The sequence below is a fragment of the Canis lupus genome, chromosome X (genome assembly GCF_048164855.1).
Source record: "Canis lupus baileyi chromosome X, mCanLup2.hap1, whole genome shotgun sequence".
NCBI lineage: Eukaryota > Metazoa > Chordata > Mammalia > Carnivora > Canidae > Canis > Canis lupus.
This window is the reverse complement of record NC_132876.1, coordinates 107,802,148-107,821,902: the sequence shown is the minus strand read 5'-3', so window position 1 is coordinate 107,821,902 and position 19,755 is coordinate 107,802,148. Positions and strand designations below refer to the sequence as shown.

The 19,755-nt window shown below is 35.7% G+C and overlaps 1 protein-coding gene across 5 annotated transcripts in view; it reads left to right on the top strand.

Moving 5' to 3' along the window:
- Positions 1–19,755, top strand: part of CNKSR2 (connector enhancer of kinase suppressor of Ras 2) — a 277,033-nt gene that overhangs the window by 118,663 nt on the left and 138,615 nt on the right. For all 5 annotated transcript variants that reach the window (XM_072818027.1, XM_072818026.1, XM_072818029.1 and 2 more), the window contains exon 6: positions 14,643–14,762. In XM_072818027.1, the coding sequence (XP_072674128.1) occupies positions 14,643–14,762 (120 nt within the window). The remainder of the gene's footprint in view (positions 1–14,642; positions 14,763–19,755) is intronic.

Genomic DNA, 19,755 nt, shown 5'->3' with positions numbered 1-19,755 from the left:
AAGGAGGCACAGACATTGAGTCTATAATAGATAGTGAGGAATAAAAAAATGTATGCATGCTGTTTTTAAATGAAGGTTATTGGGACTCCTGGGTGGCTCAGCGGTTTAGCACCACCTTCAGCCCAGGGCGTGATCCTGGAGTCCCGGGATCCAGTCCTGTGTCGGGCTCCCTGCATGGAGCCTGCTTCTCCCTCTGCTTATGTCTCTGCTGCTCTCTCTGTGTCTCTCATGAATAAATAAAATAAAATCTTTTAAAAGATTTTTTAAAATAAAAAATAAAAAAATAAATGAAGGTTATTAAGTAAATCAAATAAGGGGAGGTGGTGGGGGATAGGGTAACTGGGTGACAGGCACTAAGGAGGGCACTTGATAGGATGAGCACTCGGTGTTATATGTTAGCAAATTGAATTTAAATTAAAAAATTAAATAAATGAAATAGATAAGTATCATTAGATAAATCAGAAAGGTAATACAAATATCACTGGATTTATATATTTCTTAAAGAGGTAAGTTCTGCATCCCCAACTTAAATCACAAAGACTACCATTACTTCCCAGTGGCTATTTTCCCCAGAAAACAAGGAATCCCTCTGACATAGTAATGAAGTACAAATTTTCACATATTAATTCATAAACACAAATACATACACATACAAAAACATACATTAAAAATGTTCAAATCCTGATGAGAATCGAATGAAATTATAATGGACATACCTTACTGCTATGCATATACATTCTTTTTTTTTTTTTGCATGTACATTCTTTAAACCTTTTTAAGTTTTAGGTTTTAAGGCTCAGAAACATTAATACTGGTATTATGTAGCATTTACAGTATGCCTCAGGCACAATTTCAAAAAGTGCTGTATATAAACTAATCATTTGTACTCATAACAACCTTATGAGATAGATTTTATTACTATCCTCTCCATTTTACAGATGAGGAAACAAAGCACAGGAAGGTTAGTTGACTTTCTTGAAGTGACACAGTTGGAAAGGATTTAAGACAGGATTTAACTTGGGCAGTCTGGCTCCGAGTCTATATTCCTAAACTATCATGAGAATCTGGTCTAAAAAATTATACAACACAATAAGATTTTCTGTAGCAAGAATTTAGAGTAGCATAATGTATAATAGTGAAAAATATGATAGAATAGGGTAATGTGTCAGTAAATTATGGTACAATTATGAGATAAAATATTTTTCATAGTTACTATTTGAAATTATATTTGAATGTATAATTTATGAATAAATTATATTTATGAATATACCTAAAATATTTATGTTCCAGTGTTCAAAAAAGATTCTAAATAATAATGCTAAGTAAAAACCAGATTAAAAGCATGATAAACACAAGTCATCATTGTTGAAAATTTTAAAAGAAAATATTCTGTTAATATTTATTGTGTTTACTTAATAATAGCTGATTTTTTTAAAAAATTTTAAATATCTTCCCAATTTTCTTCAATTAGTTTGCATTGCTTTTTAAAAATTTTTGTTTATTTTTTAAAGATTTTATTTATTTATTCATGAGAGACACAGAGAGAGTCAGAGACATAGGCAGGAGAGGCAGGCTCCCTGCAGGGAGCATGATGCAGGACTCAATCCTAGGACCCCGGGATCATGTCCTGAGCCAAAGGCAGACACTCAACCACTGAGCCACTCCAGTGCCCTACATTGATTTTTTTTAAATTAAGGATTTTATTTATTTGACAGAGAATGAGAGAGAGCACAAACAGGGGAGGGAGAGGGAGAGAGGGAGAAGCAGACCCCCTGCTGAACAGGAAGTCTAATGCAGCTCTATCTCAGGACCCTGAGATCATGACCAAAGTCAAATCCAGACACTTAACCAACTGAGCCACCAGGGTGCCCTTGCATTGCTTTTAAAATAAAATTACAGAAGTATGTATTCTATTAGATTCATAATCTTGATGGCTTTCAGTGGATAATTTTATGGTACACACATTAGATTTCCTGTTGCTCACAGTTCTTTAAGATGGGAGTTTTTTATGCTTAAAATTCAAAAGTAGGAGACTCAGAAGACCAAAAAGCTGGATGGAAAAGAGGGTTGGTTGGTTGATTGTTGTGGTAGACAGAGATGTCTGGGAATCTGAAATGTGAGAATGAACAAAAGGAAACTGGATAACTTGGGTTTCCTTGGAATTTGTCATTAAGTATAATGGAACTGACAGCAAAGTGCAGTCATAAAGGGCAAAAAAGAAATGCAGATGATGAGTCCACTATACATCTGAGTGATTATTGGCTTATGATAAGCAGGAAGGTATTTCCTCTCTCTTGATCTGATATTTCCCTCTCAGTTAGGCTTTGGCCCTGATGACACCTTCCCTGATATGTTGGAGCCCATCTGTTTTTGCTCTGCACAGATGCTGGTTTTATAAACAGTAAATCAGGTACAGGAAATCTGGAGTTTTCTTGGGTTCCATATCCTACTTTTTTTCCCATCTTTCACTAAGTCTTTGAATCCGGAGAGAGGAGCACTCCTGACAAGCCATTTGAGACCTTGTGCTTTGGCAGACTTAAACTGTGCTTATCACAGCCCTGCTGCTCTCGTTGGTGGGCCTGGAACACTTGTCAGCTTTGGTGAACTCCTGGAAATCTCAGGTCAGACGTGATCACGAAAGTCACATTGTTTAAATCTGATTGTACTGAGCTCAAATATACAGCTTTTACACTGACCAACAGTGTGGTCTTATATATGGCACTTGCTTTGTACTGGCATTTTATCCTCATTGCTTTCATAAAAATAACTAAAAGAATAAATACAACGAATGCCTGTTTTATTATGTTAGTATTAAGATTATCTTTTTGTTATATAGTACTTTACAGTTTATAGGAAGGACATTCTCATAAATGCTCTTTTCTCTCTTTTCTCTTTTTCCTCCAAGCTATTCTTTTTCTTTACTAATTTAGGTTTGATCATGAATTAGGCTTATTTTGGCATGTTGACTACTTGTTTTATTTCATAAATATTCATGTAATTTTTTCCCTATCTTTAAATGTATGTGTTCTTTACTCCTAACCTCCATCTGAGCTGAGAGTATTGTGCCTTCTCTGGTATCTAGACTAGAAATGGCTAAAACTACACAGAACCAACAGGTCTAAGGGAAGAGCCTCGAGGAGAAAATAAAGAGCTTATTTGAGACTGCCCCACCATCTACATTCTATTATTTATGTAAGCATAGCTTTCTTCTGATTACCCTAAAGCTTGAGGATATAAGTAGTAGGACAGCAGCATCCCATAATAAAATAAAAATGATATTGCTATTTTATCTTTAAAGATTTCTTTAAAATAGTGGCACTCTAATGACATCATAAAAATAATTTTACATTGGTCTTCAGAAGGTCCCTAATGCTTTGAAAAGGAAACTTTGGCAATTATAGCCAGACTCTCTCTTAAAGCTGTGGTTTGGAGCTGTTGCAAGTGGAGATTTTTCTTTTAAATGTATGGTTGATATTTTAGTTGTAACTGTAGCATTCAGACATGCAGATTATGGGCTGTCTCATTAAAACAGGAATTCTAATACTGAATTTTATAGGTGAAAAGCATTAATAAGAGGCTTCTTTGTTTTCACAGTTAATGTGACCCTTCTGTATTGGCCTCCTTCACTGTCTTTGTGCTCAGCCTGAAGAAGCATGCTAACACTATTACTGAAATAGGCATTGATTTCTTGAGTGTTGTATTAGACTATCTTCAGGTTTTGACATTTTGATGGTTAATTGCCTTATAAATTATTTTAACTGTAACTTAACTTCTCCACAATCAATGTCTTATGGAGGAACTAAGAAATCAGAATATAATGGAGGTAAAAAAATGTTTGTCTTTTCTAGGACAAAAAGAAAGTGTGTGTATATACTAAAGTGAATGTGGCCATACATAATGAATTAAGATAATCTCTTTTTATTTTTTTAATATTTTATTTTTTATTCATGAGAGACACACAGAGAGAGAGAGGCAGAGACATAGGCAGAGGGGAGAAGCAGGCTCCACACTGGGAGCCCGATGTGGGACTCGATCCAGGGACTCCAGGATCAGACCCTGGGCCAAAGGCAGGCGCTAAACCACTGAGCCACCCAGGCATCCCAAGATAATCTCTTTTTAATGTGTTTTATTATGATTTGGATAGACATTATGTACATCAGTACGTTTATATGGATATTCTTACTAACATTACATTTGCTGATCACATTATGCATTATAAAATGCTTACACATACTAACTCTGACTGTGCAGTCCTTGTTCTCAAAGAATATTTGTTTTTGTTGGGGAGTCAAGTGAGGCAGAGTAATGTAGTAGAAAGAGTACCAATTTGAGAGTTAAAGAGATTTGGTGTCCTGACCTCATTCTGGCACTTGCTAGCTGTGAACAAACTAAATTAGCCTTTCTGATTAAGTTGGAGGATTGGAGTATCTGTGTTTTTCTAAGGTCTAAATGCCATAATTCTTTGGTGATAACTCACAAAATCAGTAAAAAACAGTATGGTCACATGAAGTGATAAATTGAAGGGCCATCTTCCTTTGAGACCATTCTTTTTTTAATAATAAATTTATTTTTTATTGGTGTTCAATTTGCCAACATACAGAATAACACCCAGTGCTCATCCCGTCAAGTGCCCCCCTCAGTGCCTGTCACCCATTCACCCCCACCCCCCACCTTCCTCCCCTTCCACCGCCCCTAGTTCGTTTCCCAGAGTTAGGAGTCTTCATGTTCTGTCTCCCTTTCTGATATTTCCTACCCATTTCTTCTCCCTTCCCTTCTATTCCCTTTCACTATTATTTATATTCCCCAAATGAATGAGACCATATAATGTTTGTCCTTCTCCGATTGACTTATTTCACTCAGCATAATACCCTCCAGTTCCATCCACGTCGAAGCAAATGGTGGGTATTTGTCATTTCTAATGCCTGAGTAATATTCCATTGTATACATAAACCACATCTTCTTTATCCATTCATCTTTCGTTGGACACCGAGGCTCCTTCCACAGTTTGGCTATCGTGGCCATTGCTGCTATAAACATCGGGGTGCAGGTGTCCCGGGGTTTCATTGCATCTGTATCTTTGGGGTAAATCCCCAGCAGTGCAATTGCTGAGTCCTAGGGCAGGTCTATTTTTAACTCTTTGAGGAACCTCCACACAGTTTTCCAGAAGGGCTGCATCAGTTCATATTCCCACCAACAGTGTAAGAGGGTTTCCTTTTCTCCGCATCCTCTCCAACATGTGTTGTTTCCTGCCTTGTTAATATTCCCCATTCTCACTGGTGTGAGGTGGTATCTCATTGTGGTTTTGATTTGTATTTCCCTGATGGCAAGTGATGCGGAGCATTTTCTCATGTGCGTGTTGGTCATGTCTATTTCTTCCTCTGTGAGATTTCTGTTCATGTCTTTTGCCCATTTCATGATTGGATTGTTTGTTTCTTTGGTGTTGAGTTTAATAAGTTCTTTATAGATCTTGGAAACTAGTCCTTTATCTGATAGGTCATTTGCCAATATCTTCTCCCATTCTGTAGGTTGTCTTTTAGTTTCTTATCTTGATGAAGTCCCAATAGTTCATTTTTGCTTTTGTTTCTTTTGCCTTCGTGGATGTATCTTGCAAGAAGTTACTGTGGCCGAGTTCAAAAAGAGTGTTGCCTGTGTTCTTCTCTAGGATTTTGATGGAATCTTGTCTCACATTTAGATCTTTCATCCATTTTGAGTTTGTCTTTGTGTATGGTGAAAGAGAGTGGTCTAGTTTCATTCTTCTGCATGTGGCTGTCCAATTTTCCCAGCACCATTTATTGAAGAGACTGTCTTTATTCCAATGGATAGTCTTTCCTCCTTTATCGAATATTAGTTGACCATAAAGTTGAGGGTCCACTTCTGGATTCTCTATTCTGTTCCATTGATCTCTGTGTCTGTTTTTGGGCCAGTACCACACTGTCTTGATGACCACAGCTTTGTAGTACAACCTGAAATCTGGCATTGTGATGCCCCCAGCTATGGTTTTCTTTTTTAAAATTCCCCTGGCTATTCGGGGTCTTTTCTGATTCCACACAAATCTTAAAATAATTTGTTCTAACTCTCTGAAGAAAGCCCATGGTATTTTGATAGGGATTGCATTAAACATGTAAATTGCCCTGGGTAACATTGACATTTTCACGCTATTAATTCTTCCAATCCATGAGCATGGAATATTTTTCCATCTCTTTGTGTCTTCCTCAATTTCTTTCAGAAGTATTCTATAGTTTTTAGGGTATAGATCCTTTACCTCTTTGGTTAGGTTTATTCCTAGGTATCTTATGCTTTTGGGTGCAATTGTAAATGGGATTGACTCCTTAATTTCTCTTTCTTCAGTCTCATTGTTAGTGTATAGAAATGCCACTGACTTCTGGTCATTGATTTTGTATCCTGCCACACTGCCATGAGACCATTCTGTATATGATCAAAGACAGTATGGATTTTTTTTTGGACACTGGATTTTTTTTAACTATAGTTGCAGTCACTGTAAATTTCTTCATCAAGGTAATAGAATCAGTCTGGACAGAAATCAAACTGTAACTTAAACAACAAGTTTAATCTAAATAATTATTAAACAGGGGTGCCTGGGTGGCTCAGTTGGTTGAGCATCCAACTATTGATTTTAGTTCAGGTCATAGTCTCAGGGTCGTGGGATTGAACTTCCTGTCAGGCTCCCCACTCAGCCCAGAGTCTGTCCCCCTCCCTCTGATCTCTCTCTCAAATAAATAAATAAAATATTCTTAGGTAGGTAGATAGATAGATAGATAGATAGATAGATAGATAGATAGATAGATAATTAAACTATGATAGAAGGGTACCTATACAGATGTAAAGAAAATGTAAAGTGTTCCCTAGGATGGGGTGAAGGAGGAGTATATTCAAGGAAGAACAACTAATAGGCAGACACCCTCCCACCAACCAAGGATTTCAGGCTGAAGGTCAGAACTCATTGGAACCAGAGGGTTGCATCTTCACTGGGTTGCCTAAGTCAGAGCTGGTCCACTGTTACCAGGCAAGTAGGAAACAATCCTCCAGGATATAAGCAAGTGATGCTGGTGGGAGGGCTCACAGAGGGTGGGGTGGTACTGTGGGTATGAGGCTGAGAGGACCCCATGATGGTGATCCCTGAGCCCAGGCCGAGGCTTCAAGGTTACTGAGGGACTGCAGGGTCTGGGCACCACAGGATGTTCTCACACACATCCATCACTGATGGACCATGCTGTAGGAACAAGACAAAACAAAATGCAACACTAGGGAACCTGAAAGAGAAGCCTCCTTCCCCCTGTAATGTTTCTTTAGCGCCCTCTACTGATAAGATCTTAACAGTGTGCTTTCTGTAAAGCAGACCTGCGGGAAGAGTCCGGACCATATCACAGAGCAAGCATCGAAGGGTGAATTTAGAGCTGAGAGCCAGTAAATCCATAATTAGCACAATGCAATCAGCTCTTTCCTCCCAAAAAACCACATTGGCAATTTTTAATTTCTCAACTATAAATGAAGACATTGCTCCCTGGTCTTAGCTATTTGTTCCCTTTCTGCCTGTAAACTATATATATAGTGCCTGGATTTTCATGAAGTTGTCTAATCATAATGAACTTCTTCAGTCTTGCTATTCGAGTCTAAAGGAAAATGGCATCCTCTTCCTAATAACCTACATCTTAGTTGAGCCACTGGTATGGCCAGACCCTTGTTAATTTTGAGCCTCGAATGTAGCACGACCCCTAATGAATGTTCTCTCAACTACCTGGGGACCCACTGCAAGTCGGCCTACCTTTATTTCTTGCCCTTGAGAGAACAGACAAATAGAATGGAGATTTTCCCAGATCAAATTCTGGTTTCCAGATGACTGTTTCCCTATCAGAAACCAGAGGAGAGTGGAGCCTCCTGTCTCAACTTTAATTCAGACCAGGATGTCTCAGGAATGCCATTGGAAGTAAGTTGGAAGTATCATGGGTCCACTTCTTGCTCATCAGAGCTGGTATACACATTTGGGACTGATGTTCTCTCACTATTTGGTACTGACCTCATCATTTGCAGATGATGGTTATTTTAAAGTGTTATCGCCTCCTTTCCATTATCAGGAACACAAGGACAGCATGCTTAATGTCAGTGATAATAAGCACAAAGCCAAACTGATCACCTGCAACACTCCCGGTTGTGAAATACTTGAACATAATAGTTTGCATTTGAATCATTAGCAGATACTCAGTGATTGTTGAGTGGATGAATGGCTTTATAAAATGGTGGTGGTGGTTTCTTTTCATTTTGTTAGTTGTTAGTTGTGTTTTTTTCTCCACCATCAGAATTTGAAACCTAAAGGAATTGCAGAGTTTTCTAGGTCTTGTTGGAACAAATTTCATGTAACTTTCATTTATTTGTTCCTTACAGTTGCACTCTGAAGCTATTTGAAACTCTTAATCTTTACTGTATACAAATAGAATTTTTAATTTAGGTTAAAATTAAAATTTTATTCTTTTGTATTCGTTTTAAGTTTAAAAAACTGTCTCCTGGGGATCCCTAGGTGGCTCAGCGGTTTAGTGCCTGCCTTCAGCCCAGGGCATGATCCTGGAGTCCCGGGATCGAGTCCCACATCAAGCTCCCTGCATGGGGCCTGCTTCTCCCTCTGCCTGTGTCTCTGCCTCTCTCTCTCTCTCTCTGTGTCTGTCATGAATAAATAAATAAAATCTTAAAAAAAAGTCTCCCCTTCAATTCTCTTTATTCAATATGAGCAAGAAATTCTTCCTGTGTTGGAGAATGTTTATGTGGAATAATAGTTTTGAATACCAATCTAAATTCTGTTTGTGGATTTTATTTTCAAAGTTACCTATGATTGTTCACTCCTTGCATCTTGTTAGGGAACCATCATAACTAGAAGTACAAAATTATGGGATGCCTGAGTGGTTCAGCTGGTTAAGCATCTGCCTTCAGCTCAGGACATGATCCCGGGGTCCTAGCATTGAGCCCCACATCAGGCTCCCCACTCAGTGGGGAGCCTGCTTCTCTCTCTCTCCCTCTGCCACTCCCCCTGCTTATGTTCTCTTTCTCTCTCTCTCTGTCTCTCTCTCTCTCTCTCTCATATAAATAAAATATTTTTGAAAAAGTACAAAATTGTTAGCTCAACAGAGATCTGTTAAGTACTAAGATACTAAGAATACTATATTTCTGAATGAGGCTTTTATCATTTAGAGTTCTCACTAATATTAAAATAAATGTGTACTGTTTTATAAAACAAAACCTGTCTTGTTCAAAAATACAATGCAAATGCTGCCCTAAATTGGCATAGAATTGCATGATATATAATACTGAATTATACTAATATACAAACCAAATTAAAAAATTAAAACATGCTTTGTCCTCTAGACTATTTTAACTGAAATATTATTTATATTAATAACTTTTAAAGTGTATACAATATCAAAATAAAACTTTTGTTACTATTTCCATTTTATTGATAAGAAAACCTGAATCATTTAAGCTGTTCTTAAATTGTACCTTTCATATTATTGTTGCCTTCTTAAAATGTTTATACATTCGTTTGTTGTTTCCCCATTTTATCTTAGCTTTTATATTCTTGTCCCTTGTATATATGTATATACCCAAAACAAAACAAATGTCCTTTTGTAAAATTTTTTTTTTGGTAAAATCTTTTGTTAAGCTTATGAGCCTGAAGTTCTTTCATATGTCAAATGAATTTCTAATTTTCTAATCTAAAGATAGTTCCATTCATTTCTTCTAGAACACTCAGAATAACTGACCCAGTACTTCACTTATTTGGAAAAACATAAATAAAAATATTTTCAGTACCTCATTCATGTCTAAGTATGCTCCGATGCTAACCCACATAGGAAAAACTTCTTTCCTATCCCTTAGCTTTTCACTATTGTTTGTATCTAGAGTACTTTTGGTGTTTCCTTTTTAAAATACAATAGCTGAAACTTCACATATTAATTTAAAAAGTATTTAATAAAGTCAGCAATAACGAAATAATGCTGTTATTACTAGTTAATATATTAGCTAAAGGTTGCTGTTTCTCAAATCTCCACAGTGACTAAAATGTTGCTTTTACAACTGTTTTAAAACCATTTTGTACTAAACATGCTGTGCTCAGATTTTTTTTCCCTTTAGAACTTTTAGTTTTGGGTGAACCAGCCATACACATATGTGCAAATATATATATAATATAGTATGTATATAGAACATAATATGAAAACTTTCCATTTCATTCTGAAATATGTAATATTATATTAACTCATGACTGAAATCAGCATGAACAACTGTAGAGAAAAAAAGTCACAGTACCACTAATTCTAGCCCAGTACCCTTTTTTGTTTTAAAAGGTTCTTGAGTCAGAGTTAGCATTGTTCGTCAACTGCTATTTAGTCACTATTTTTTTTTTTTTTGTCACCATCTTGGGTAGCTTATAACAGAATCGAAGGGTCAATTATAATACTCATTGCCATTTTATGTTTCCTTTAGCTTTATTAAAGGTGTATTATTTACTGGGCTTTAATTCTAGGTTCAAATTTTTCTTTCTGTTTTTAGAATTTAAAATTTTTTGGCATGAATATTGCAAAAATAGCAGAAAAATACCCTTAATACAAATGATTACCAAGTCATCTTCTAGCTAGAATAGAGTTGTTCTTTTGCTGCTAAAATAACTTTAAGTTTTCCCAGAGAGCTGTGCCTTTCAGTCTCAAATCTACTACTCCTTATCTAAACTGCATTCTAAATTGCAAGAATGCTTCAGGATTGCCTTGTATTTCATTACACTACATAGTTTAAGTGTGCTATATAACATCCATTTAATACATACTTAGATTTTAAGCAATACAAAGTGAATTTGATCAAAAACAAGTTGAAACTTAAGGACTGAAATAAGAGATTGTAAGCATAAAGATTAAGAATTCAAGTCCTTCTTCTGCCAAAGCAATGACTTTGATCTGTTTATTTAGCCTTGCTTTCTCTTCTGCTATGCTGGCTATAATAATATCTACTTCAGGAAATTGTTATAAGGATAAATGAGATAATGAATATGAAGTATAACTGGCCCTTTAACAATGCACCAAACCGCTACGCAGTTGAAAACCTGTGTATAAACTTTTGACTCCCAACAAAACCTTTAACTATTAAATAGCCTACTGTTGACCAGATAAATTGGTGATCAACATATAGTTTGTATGTCATATAGTATATATAGTGTAGTCTTACAATAAAGTAAGTTACAGAAAAGAAAATGTTATTAAGGAAATACTAAGGAAAATACATTTACAGTACTGTACTCTAAAGATTCTGTACATAAGTGGGCCCACACAGTTCAAACCCATGTTGCTCAAAGGTCAACTATTTTACATTGTGCCAGACATGTGGTAGGTACTCTGTAATATTGATGTTCACTTATAATGACAAAATAGAGGATATATTTTCTTACCATCTTACAGTTAATTTTCTTTTTCTAGAATATACTATAAAGTAGTATAATACCCAGTAGATAATAATGTGCTTTAAAATGATAACAACATAATATCACATGATTTTACTGAATGTGCAAATTTACTTTTTACAAGAATGCGTTAAATAACTTCCCTGGAACTTTGCCTAGTATTCTTAATGTGGTTTCCTGCAGTGGCTTGATGTATGATGCAGTAATGAGTACAGAATTAGCATATAAAGCCAGACCATTTTATACTCCTTCTAATTGGCTTACTTAGTCAAGTGCCAAATACTACAATATAAAGGTTCTAGTACATTATCTCTAAAACAGGCAACAAGGTTCTAGTGGAGTTTCTTTTCTAAGTCTTCCCATTATTTTTTTTTCAAGATCTTTAATCTGTAAAGTCAACATTTTACTCATCTTTTGTATTCCAGCAGACCTTGCACATAGCAAGTATTTGGCAAACAAAATTGCTCAAGAAGAGGAATCTGAGAAAATGATTTGCAACTTAATACAGTGAATTTAATTGGTATTTTCTTTTTTGTAAACACATCTACAGTCTAGTATTTCTGCCTTTCCTCCTTCTACCACACTTCTAAGGGCTTCCAGTGCCTGAATAGGAGAGCTACTTTTGCTCATTACCAGTGTGTTCTATGAGGCCCTGAATGTTGTAATGTACACATATTGAGCCATTTATATACATCCATTACTTTCCTATCTATTTATGCACTGGATTCTTGAAATACTTCAATTTGTAGAAACTATAAAGGTTTCTTTTTAGTATACTGATTTAGATTAACATGTATTTATATGTTATATATATATGTCATATATCATTTAGATTATCATGTAATCCAAGTATCCTATTTAGAAACTCTTAAGAATCAACTACATTATCTCTCCTCTTGAGATAAAGAGAAAACAGGAATGAAAATGTACCCACACATGAGAGGAAAGGAATAGCTAAAAGATTTAAATCTGCCCCAAAGTGTTTTCTTTCCTTTGAAACAGCAGCGATTTAAAATGCAGCTGCTTGTTGTGTTAAGTGCTGCCATTCATTTCTTTTCCCCGTGGCTGCTGATGAATATTTTCAAGAAGAATTAAAACACACACACACACACACACACACACACAGAGGCACACACAACTGGCGTCCCAGGATATGCTACATAATATGTGAGACCTAGTGTAAAATGAAAATGTCAAGTCCATTCCTTGTTCAAGAACAATGGAGAATTCCAAGAGCACAACAGCAGAGATTAATACTAAGTGCAGGCCCCTGTGCAACTGCACAGGTCACGTGCCTCCATCTGGCCCTGTAGGATTCCCAAGTTCTGGGAGATGTTCTTCCTCTTGGCACTATGCTTAGCAGCTCTTCAGGGTAAATACGTTCATTATATCTGAGCATTGAGATTTAAACATCAGAGAGAGTAAAGAGATGTGAACTCTCCCATCGTGGCCTTGCAGTGTGATTACTGGTCATTATAACATGGTCAACAAAGCCATGTAATGAAGAATAAGGAGATAATTCATCTCATGAGTAAGGAATAAGCCCTTTGAAGGTAGAGAAAGCAACAGGGGAAAAATAAGCATTTATTTAGTATGTTATTTGGATAGAAGCCATATTAGGCTCTTTTTCATACATTAATACATACATTAACCTGATTAGTCATATGAACCATATGAAGCAATTTTTATTATCCTGTTTTCTACAAGAGGAAGTTGAGCCTCAAGGATATAAAATAACTTGCTAAGAGTTACACAGCAAGTAACTGGCAGTGTAGTGATTGCCCACATCTGTCTTCATATCAAGCCCATGTTTTTTCCATGGATATTGGTATCTTGCCGGCTGATGTCTGGCTCTGGAGGCTGATGGCTGCAATAAAAGTGCAGCCTTGAGAAGCAGATACAAACAGGAGTGTGATTACAAGGGAAATTTAGCTTGGCAGTTTGTTTGGTGTGAGGAAGCGGAACCTAACACAGACTGAGAGGCCATGGGCCATGCACAGAATGCAGCAAATAAAAAGAGAGTCCTTATTATATTGACCAGGCAGAGAGAACTGTGCTCCCTTACAAAAGAGCAATGCAGTGGTCACAGGACAAATGTAACATGTTGGAAATGAACAGAAGATGACACCTTGATTGCTGCAAAATAATAGCCCTTCCTACAGTAAAGGTAAAATAATAGTAACAATAATAAATAATAAACCAAACGATGGACACCAGGTTTTAGTAAGTACAGTGAGAGTCTGAAGTGTCTAAAGGCTGGTATATTTGAGGAGAGTATACTCCAAGCTCCATTCACTTAATGTTCCACTTTCTCTATAATTTTACCATGTCTCTTAACTGTATCATTATGGATATAACATATTTTAAATCTATTCTATAAGCAGCATGAATGGATTTATCCTAACCTAAAGTACTGGCTTTCTATCCTCAGTCCAGCCACTCTACTAAGTGTTAAACCTCATTTTCTCTTCAGTTTACTCAGTTCAAACTTACTGAGTACCTTATAAGTTACAGGATCTCTCTACCTGGTGTGGGTGGTAGGGGGGGAGGCGAGAAAGAGAAGTCAGGGATAAGTAGGACATGGTTCCTGCCTCCAGAGGGCTTCAGAATGAAATTATACAATTTCAGACTTCATAGAATGCTGAGAAACCAATATAGAGGAAATGGCAAACTTTGCCTGGAGGAGGTAGGAAACTTTATATACCAAGGTAACCTTGAGCAGTAAAGTCTAAACAAATAAGTAGGAGGAGTTCACTGAGGAGATTTGGAAGATTCATCTTCCTGGTCGTTACTGGATTTTTCTTTTAACTTTTCTGATCATGATCATCAATGTTTTGGAAATTATTGAGTTCAGTTCAATCCAATGGTTGTTTTCAAGAAGTTCTCAGATGATTAAGATTGTTTAGAAACAGTCATTTGATTTTAGGTCGGATGAATCAAATAATAGAAACAATACATAGCCATAACTCTCTTTAATACTTCAGTGTTTAGTTCCTATATCCATAATTTAGAATATAAATGTAGGGTGTGTGTGTGTATTCGCCTGAATACCTTTCTTAGGCAGATTTTGTAGAATAAAATGTCAACTACTTCTACCATTTCTTTTATTTATCCTTGTAAGAACATTAAAACAAAAAGTGATTCGTATGTTATATACAACCTGTGATTACCATAATTTCTTTACTTTCAGTGTAAAACTCTTTCTGGAGTCTGTGACCACATCATATCCCTGTCATCGGATCCTCTGGTTTCACAGTCTGCACACCTGGAAGTGATTCAGCTGGCAAACATCAAACCAAGTGAAGGGCTGGTAAGAGCTACCACGTTTGTCAAAGCAGCCATCCATCAGCGGACAGCTAATGATGTGGGAAAAGCAGCCTCCAAATATGGGAATCTATAAATTCTAACAAACTTTAAATATTTTGGTATTTTTTTCTAGAGGTAATTTAAAGTAGTGGGAGTTTGTCACGATAAGAAGTTTTATAAAGATAAATGAAAATGAAAAATAATTTAGAATGGCAATTTCTAAATTACCTTGTTTACTTTGGTAACAAATTAGCTTTTATTATATTCTTTCACCCCGCCCCCTACCAAAGTTCTTTAGGTTTAAAGGAAGTTGAAGAGTTTTATACTAAGAATCAGTGTTACTTGCCCATGCAAGTAGGTGTTTTGTTTGTTTTGCTTTGGTTTGTCATGGTTTTAATAGGGCACTTTTCCCTTAAGTTGTGTAAGCCAAACAAACACGATATTGTTTATAACTCACATCCATTATTTCTTACAAGAGTGAGTAAGCAGGTGGATTTTGCCAAAACTAGGCTGACATCTAGGAGATGTAATTTTTATTGTGTAATAATGAGGATAATCATATATATTTTATTCACTTGATTAAAGTTGTATTGTTATAAATTTAAACCAAAGGAGAGTTTTTTCTTTAATAGGCCTCTAGAAAGAAAGCATATAAAATTATTATTAATGAGAGAGAGACAATAAACAAGAAACTGGCTAGAGAACATCTTACCCAATACACAACTATGATTTGTTAGTTTGGTGCTGCAGTGTTTCCACTTTCTCGCTGTGGATGAATTTTCCTGGGATATAATTATTCATATTTTAGAACATAGAAATCTCGGAAATAATATAATTCAACTAATATATTCTAAAAGATCTCTAAGTTTAACTTTTTATGTGGCTTTTCTTCAATTCATAACTGATTTTTCAGAGTGAGGCCATCTATTCGACAGAGTGACTTTCTGCTGATATTTGGCAAATTACTTTTGGTAACTATAGTTTCTCCATGCTTTTGTGGCTTTTATCAGTGTTTTCCTGGGAAGATGGAAATCAGTATTTCAGACATAGCTAGCAAGTATGTCATCATCATAGCTTCTGAGTGCAATATCAAAATTTTTATTTTTAGATTTTAAGTTTTAAGAGCTTATTTTTTAGCATTTATAAACTTATTTGAAGTTAAATTTATGATTTTAAATTCTTACTGTTCCTTTTGGTTATCTTTACACAATCCAGTTTCATTTAAAGCATCTTTCAACCTATAATATTAAAATTTTTCCTTTCTGTATTCCCCTTTTCAGTGGTTATAAAGGAAAAAGAATCTCTCTCAGCATGATTTGTGGAGTGAGAAATCAGGAATTAATACATACTCTATTAGACTAGGAGTCAGGACACTGGGATACAAATTACTTACATAAAATATAACTGTGAGTGTGATCTTGAGGAGATATGGAGGAGTAAATTTAACCTTCTTGGCCTTGCTATTTTCATGTGTAGAATGTTGGGGACAGAAAGGGAGAGTGAGCTAGATCAGCCTTAAGGTTTCCTCTACCTCTATGAGTTTGCAGTGCTAAGGACAGTATTTGGAGAAAAGAGGAGCCTGATTTTTTCCCCCACTAATTTCCACTGAAATCGTGAGAAATAGTAACCACGTCAAGTGAGTCAATTCAGTGCTAATTAAAGGACTTTAAGAAATCTTCATGTTTTTAGTGAAAGGTATAGCCCTAGACACATCTTTTATTTTTTAAATTTGAAAGAGGTAGATGTAAGTCTGCTCTTTGAAACAGATTCAGTTAGTCTGAGAAAGATCTGGAAGAGAAAAGAAAATACATGCGTGCTTACCATTTGCCAAGGGTTTTCTCACAACTCTTTACTTTCTTATTTTTGCAAATGAGAACAATGGAATCACAGATTTTCACCAATTTGCCCTATGTCACATATGTGATATACAATAGAGGTCAATCTCAGTGAAGTATACCTTAACAAAGCTTTTCCTATTATCACACATCTAAAGTTGGAATCGCCAAAGGGAAGTACAAGAGGTTTAGGAGGGTAACTTTAAAACCGGAACCATCTAGAGAAACAATTTTTAAAGGACACTTGGCAGCATTTCATTGGGAAAATATTTCCAAGGGGGGGAAGAAAAAACCAAAATGTTGACTATTAATAAAAAGTGAAATAAAATTTATATTGTGATTCATGTTAAAGAGATGCCCAAATAGAAATTTTATATGATATTTTTTTCATTTTAAAAATCAGATACCATTAAGCAAGTTTAATCAGTCATGTTTGGAATAAATAGATCTGAGGACTTTGGTAACATTTTTAGCGTGTGCTTAGACATAGGAAATGTCTTAATGGTAAATGAAGGAAAGAAATAGAGGTGGGAGAGTACCAAGCTTTAGGGAAGTTTAATTAGCTTAAAACATCTGCAGAAGGTCTTCTGCCAGTTTCAGAACAACATCTTTCATAGGCAAAAGGTAATTGCTTGGTTCTTCCACTGATAAACTGGATAGATTATTCATCAGCTTTCCACCTAATTAATCAGATCCCCTGGGATTTCTTAGTTAAGAGTCCTAAGCGTTATAACGAATGATGGGAAACATAGTTATGATTAAAACCTGCAACTAGCCTCTAAAATGCTTTTAAACGACAATGATTAGCAGAAAATTAAAGGAGGGAGAATGAAAGCTATTAGAACATAACAAAACTAGATTGGAACCAAGAAATGAGTTGAATAGAGAAGAAGGGGTTCGGAGGGACATCCCCTGGGGAAGCCTCTTGGCCTCCGAGAGCTCTTTTGCTATTAGACTTGGATTATCCTCAAATATGCCTTACTCCATTGACTTGATTGTGAGGTTGCTTTGGTGCGCATTGGTCAACTGACATTCGGAGACCAAGTGAAGCAAATGTCATTTTGGCAAGCTAAGCAGGAGAGAAGGAGCTATTCAAGTCAGCTCCAGAATTAATTAATTGTTTTTTTTTAAAAAAAAGGAAGAAAGAATTAAGGTTTTGATGAAATGAAAGGCCAGATTTGTCTCACTTCCAGAAAAAAAGCCATTTGAATTACATGTCCTCCTGCTGCTTGACCCTTTCTCAGAGGTGAACAAGTGATCAGCTGTAGTACTGTGGACTCTTCATTATTTGGAAGATGATTAATTTGAAACTCATCCAAGCAACTTGCTTCTTTTACTTTCTTTGAGTACCTGACGTTTTTGGCCATTTTTTCTCATTAATACTACCAGAGGGAGGTAAAAAGAATGAAGTCAATTTTGATTATTAGAAGCATTTATTAAGCAAATGGTTTATTAAGCAAATGGTTTATTAAGGTTAGAAATGAAAATATCGCATAAAACAGTATCTTCATTCTTTGAGGCATTTAAAATTGCTTACATGAGGTTGTTAGAATTGAACTTGGTATACATAGTTATATCCTCCTTTATTTAAGCATTTAAAAAAATTTTATCCATCTGAAAAAAATTTACTTTAATATAAATCATAGAACATTTTATTATATATAAACAATGATGAGATATTCTTCCTTTAAATAACAGATACCTGCTTTAGCTTACAATTGCCACTTTTGAGGTTCCTGATGTGTGCAATAATTGCACACTTATTTTCCTTCCAGAGGCACAACTAGATTATGTCCATGAGTTTTTATTATGGCTATATTGCTTTTTTTAAACATTTATCCTAGGATATTAGACTTTCTCTATAACCTAATCATTAATGAAACTATTTAGAGCTCTTGTCACACCTTAATTCATAATCAGTAATGATCAGTGTTACAAGAAATGTAGAGAGAAACAAAATCTTTTTCAGAGAAGATGAGTCAATAAAATAAATTTGTGTAATATGAAACACAGGTACTCTTTATAACCACACTGCACATAGTACATGTGTGCTAAAGAGGTCTCAGTCTCTTAGAATAGATGTTAAACAGTGAATGGTTGACTTTAATACCTACAGTTGCCAAATATTATGTTATAATAAGAAAACTGAAGGTGCACAACTCTCCTGTTAATGAACTGATAAATCAGGAGCCTCAACACACTCTAGTGGTGTTGAGTGTGTGGCATGAAGTCAGACTACCTAGGCTTGAAACCTAGCCTCATCCCCTTGGGTAGACTCCCCAGCTTCTCTGGGCCTCAGTTTTCTTATCTCTAAGACAGAAGTAATGATAGTTTATACCACATAGGCTATTGTGAAATAAATATGAAACACTTAAAACAGTCCTTGGCACATTGTAACCAGTTGATATCTGTGATGATGGTGATAGAGAATGATAAGCCATGATGACTGTTTTGTATATCCAAGTGATATATACTGTTTCTTTCCCTGTCTTTTCCCACTTTATTCTCTCACGGTCCTTCTGTGTAAAAATAACTGAAATAAAGCAGTGTTTAGCTCTTACAAATATAATTAAGATCCTTTATTAATCTGATGTGATTTTGTTAATTCCTGGAGGCAAATGATGGCAAGAATCTTGTCCTCTTCTAGGTTCTATAAGAGCACCGTTATATTTACCGCCCCCCATAAATGATGGGATAAGTATTAGCTTAAGGGACATGTGGGTGGTTCAGTGGTTGAGTGTCTACCTTCAACTCAGAGCATGATTCTGGGGTCCTGGGATCAAGTTCCACCTCGGGCTCCCTGTAGGGAGCCTGCTTTTCCCTCTGCCTATGTCTCTGCCTCTCTCTATATATATTTCTTATGAATAAATAAATAAGATCTTTTTTTAAAAAAAGTATTAACTTAAAAAGTAAGTATGCTGTAGACTTGTCACTGGCGTACGGTTGAATATTACCATATGGTCATAGGCAACAACTACTAGACAATTTCTTAATTAATTTCTATATGTACTTCTGTTGAGGTTATTTTATATGAAATAATGAAGTTGCATTTAAAACACTAGAGTTTACAGGTAAATGAACACCTTTTAAATTACATTCATTTTGTTTCACTTTAATCATCCAGGCTCAATCATTTTTGGAACAGGTACCAACGTTTTAGAC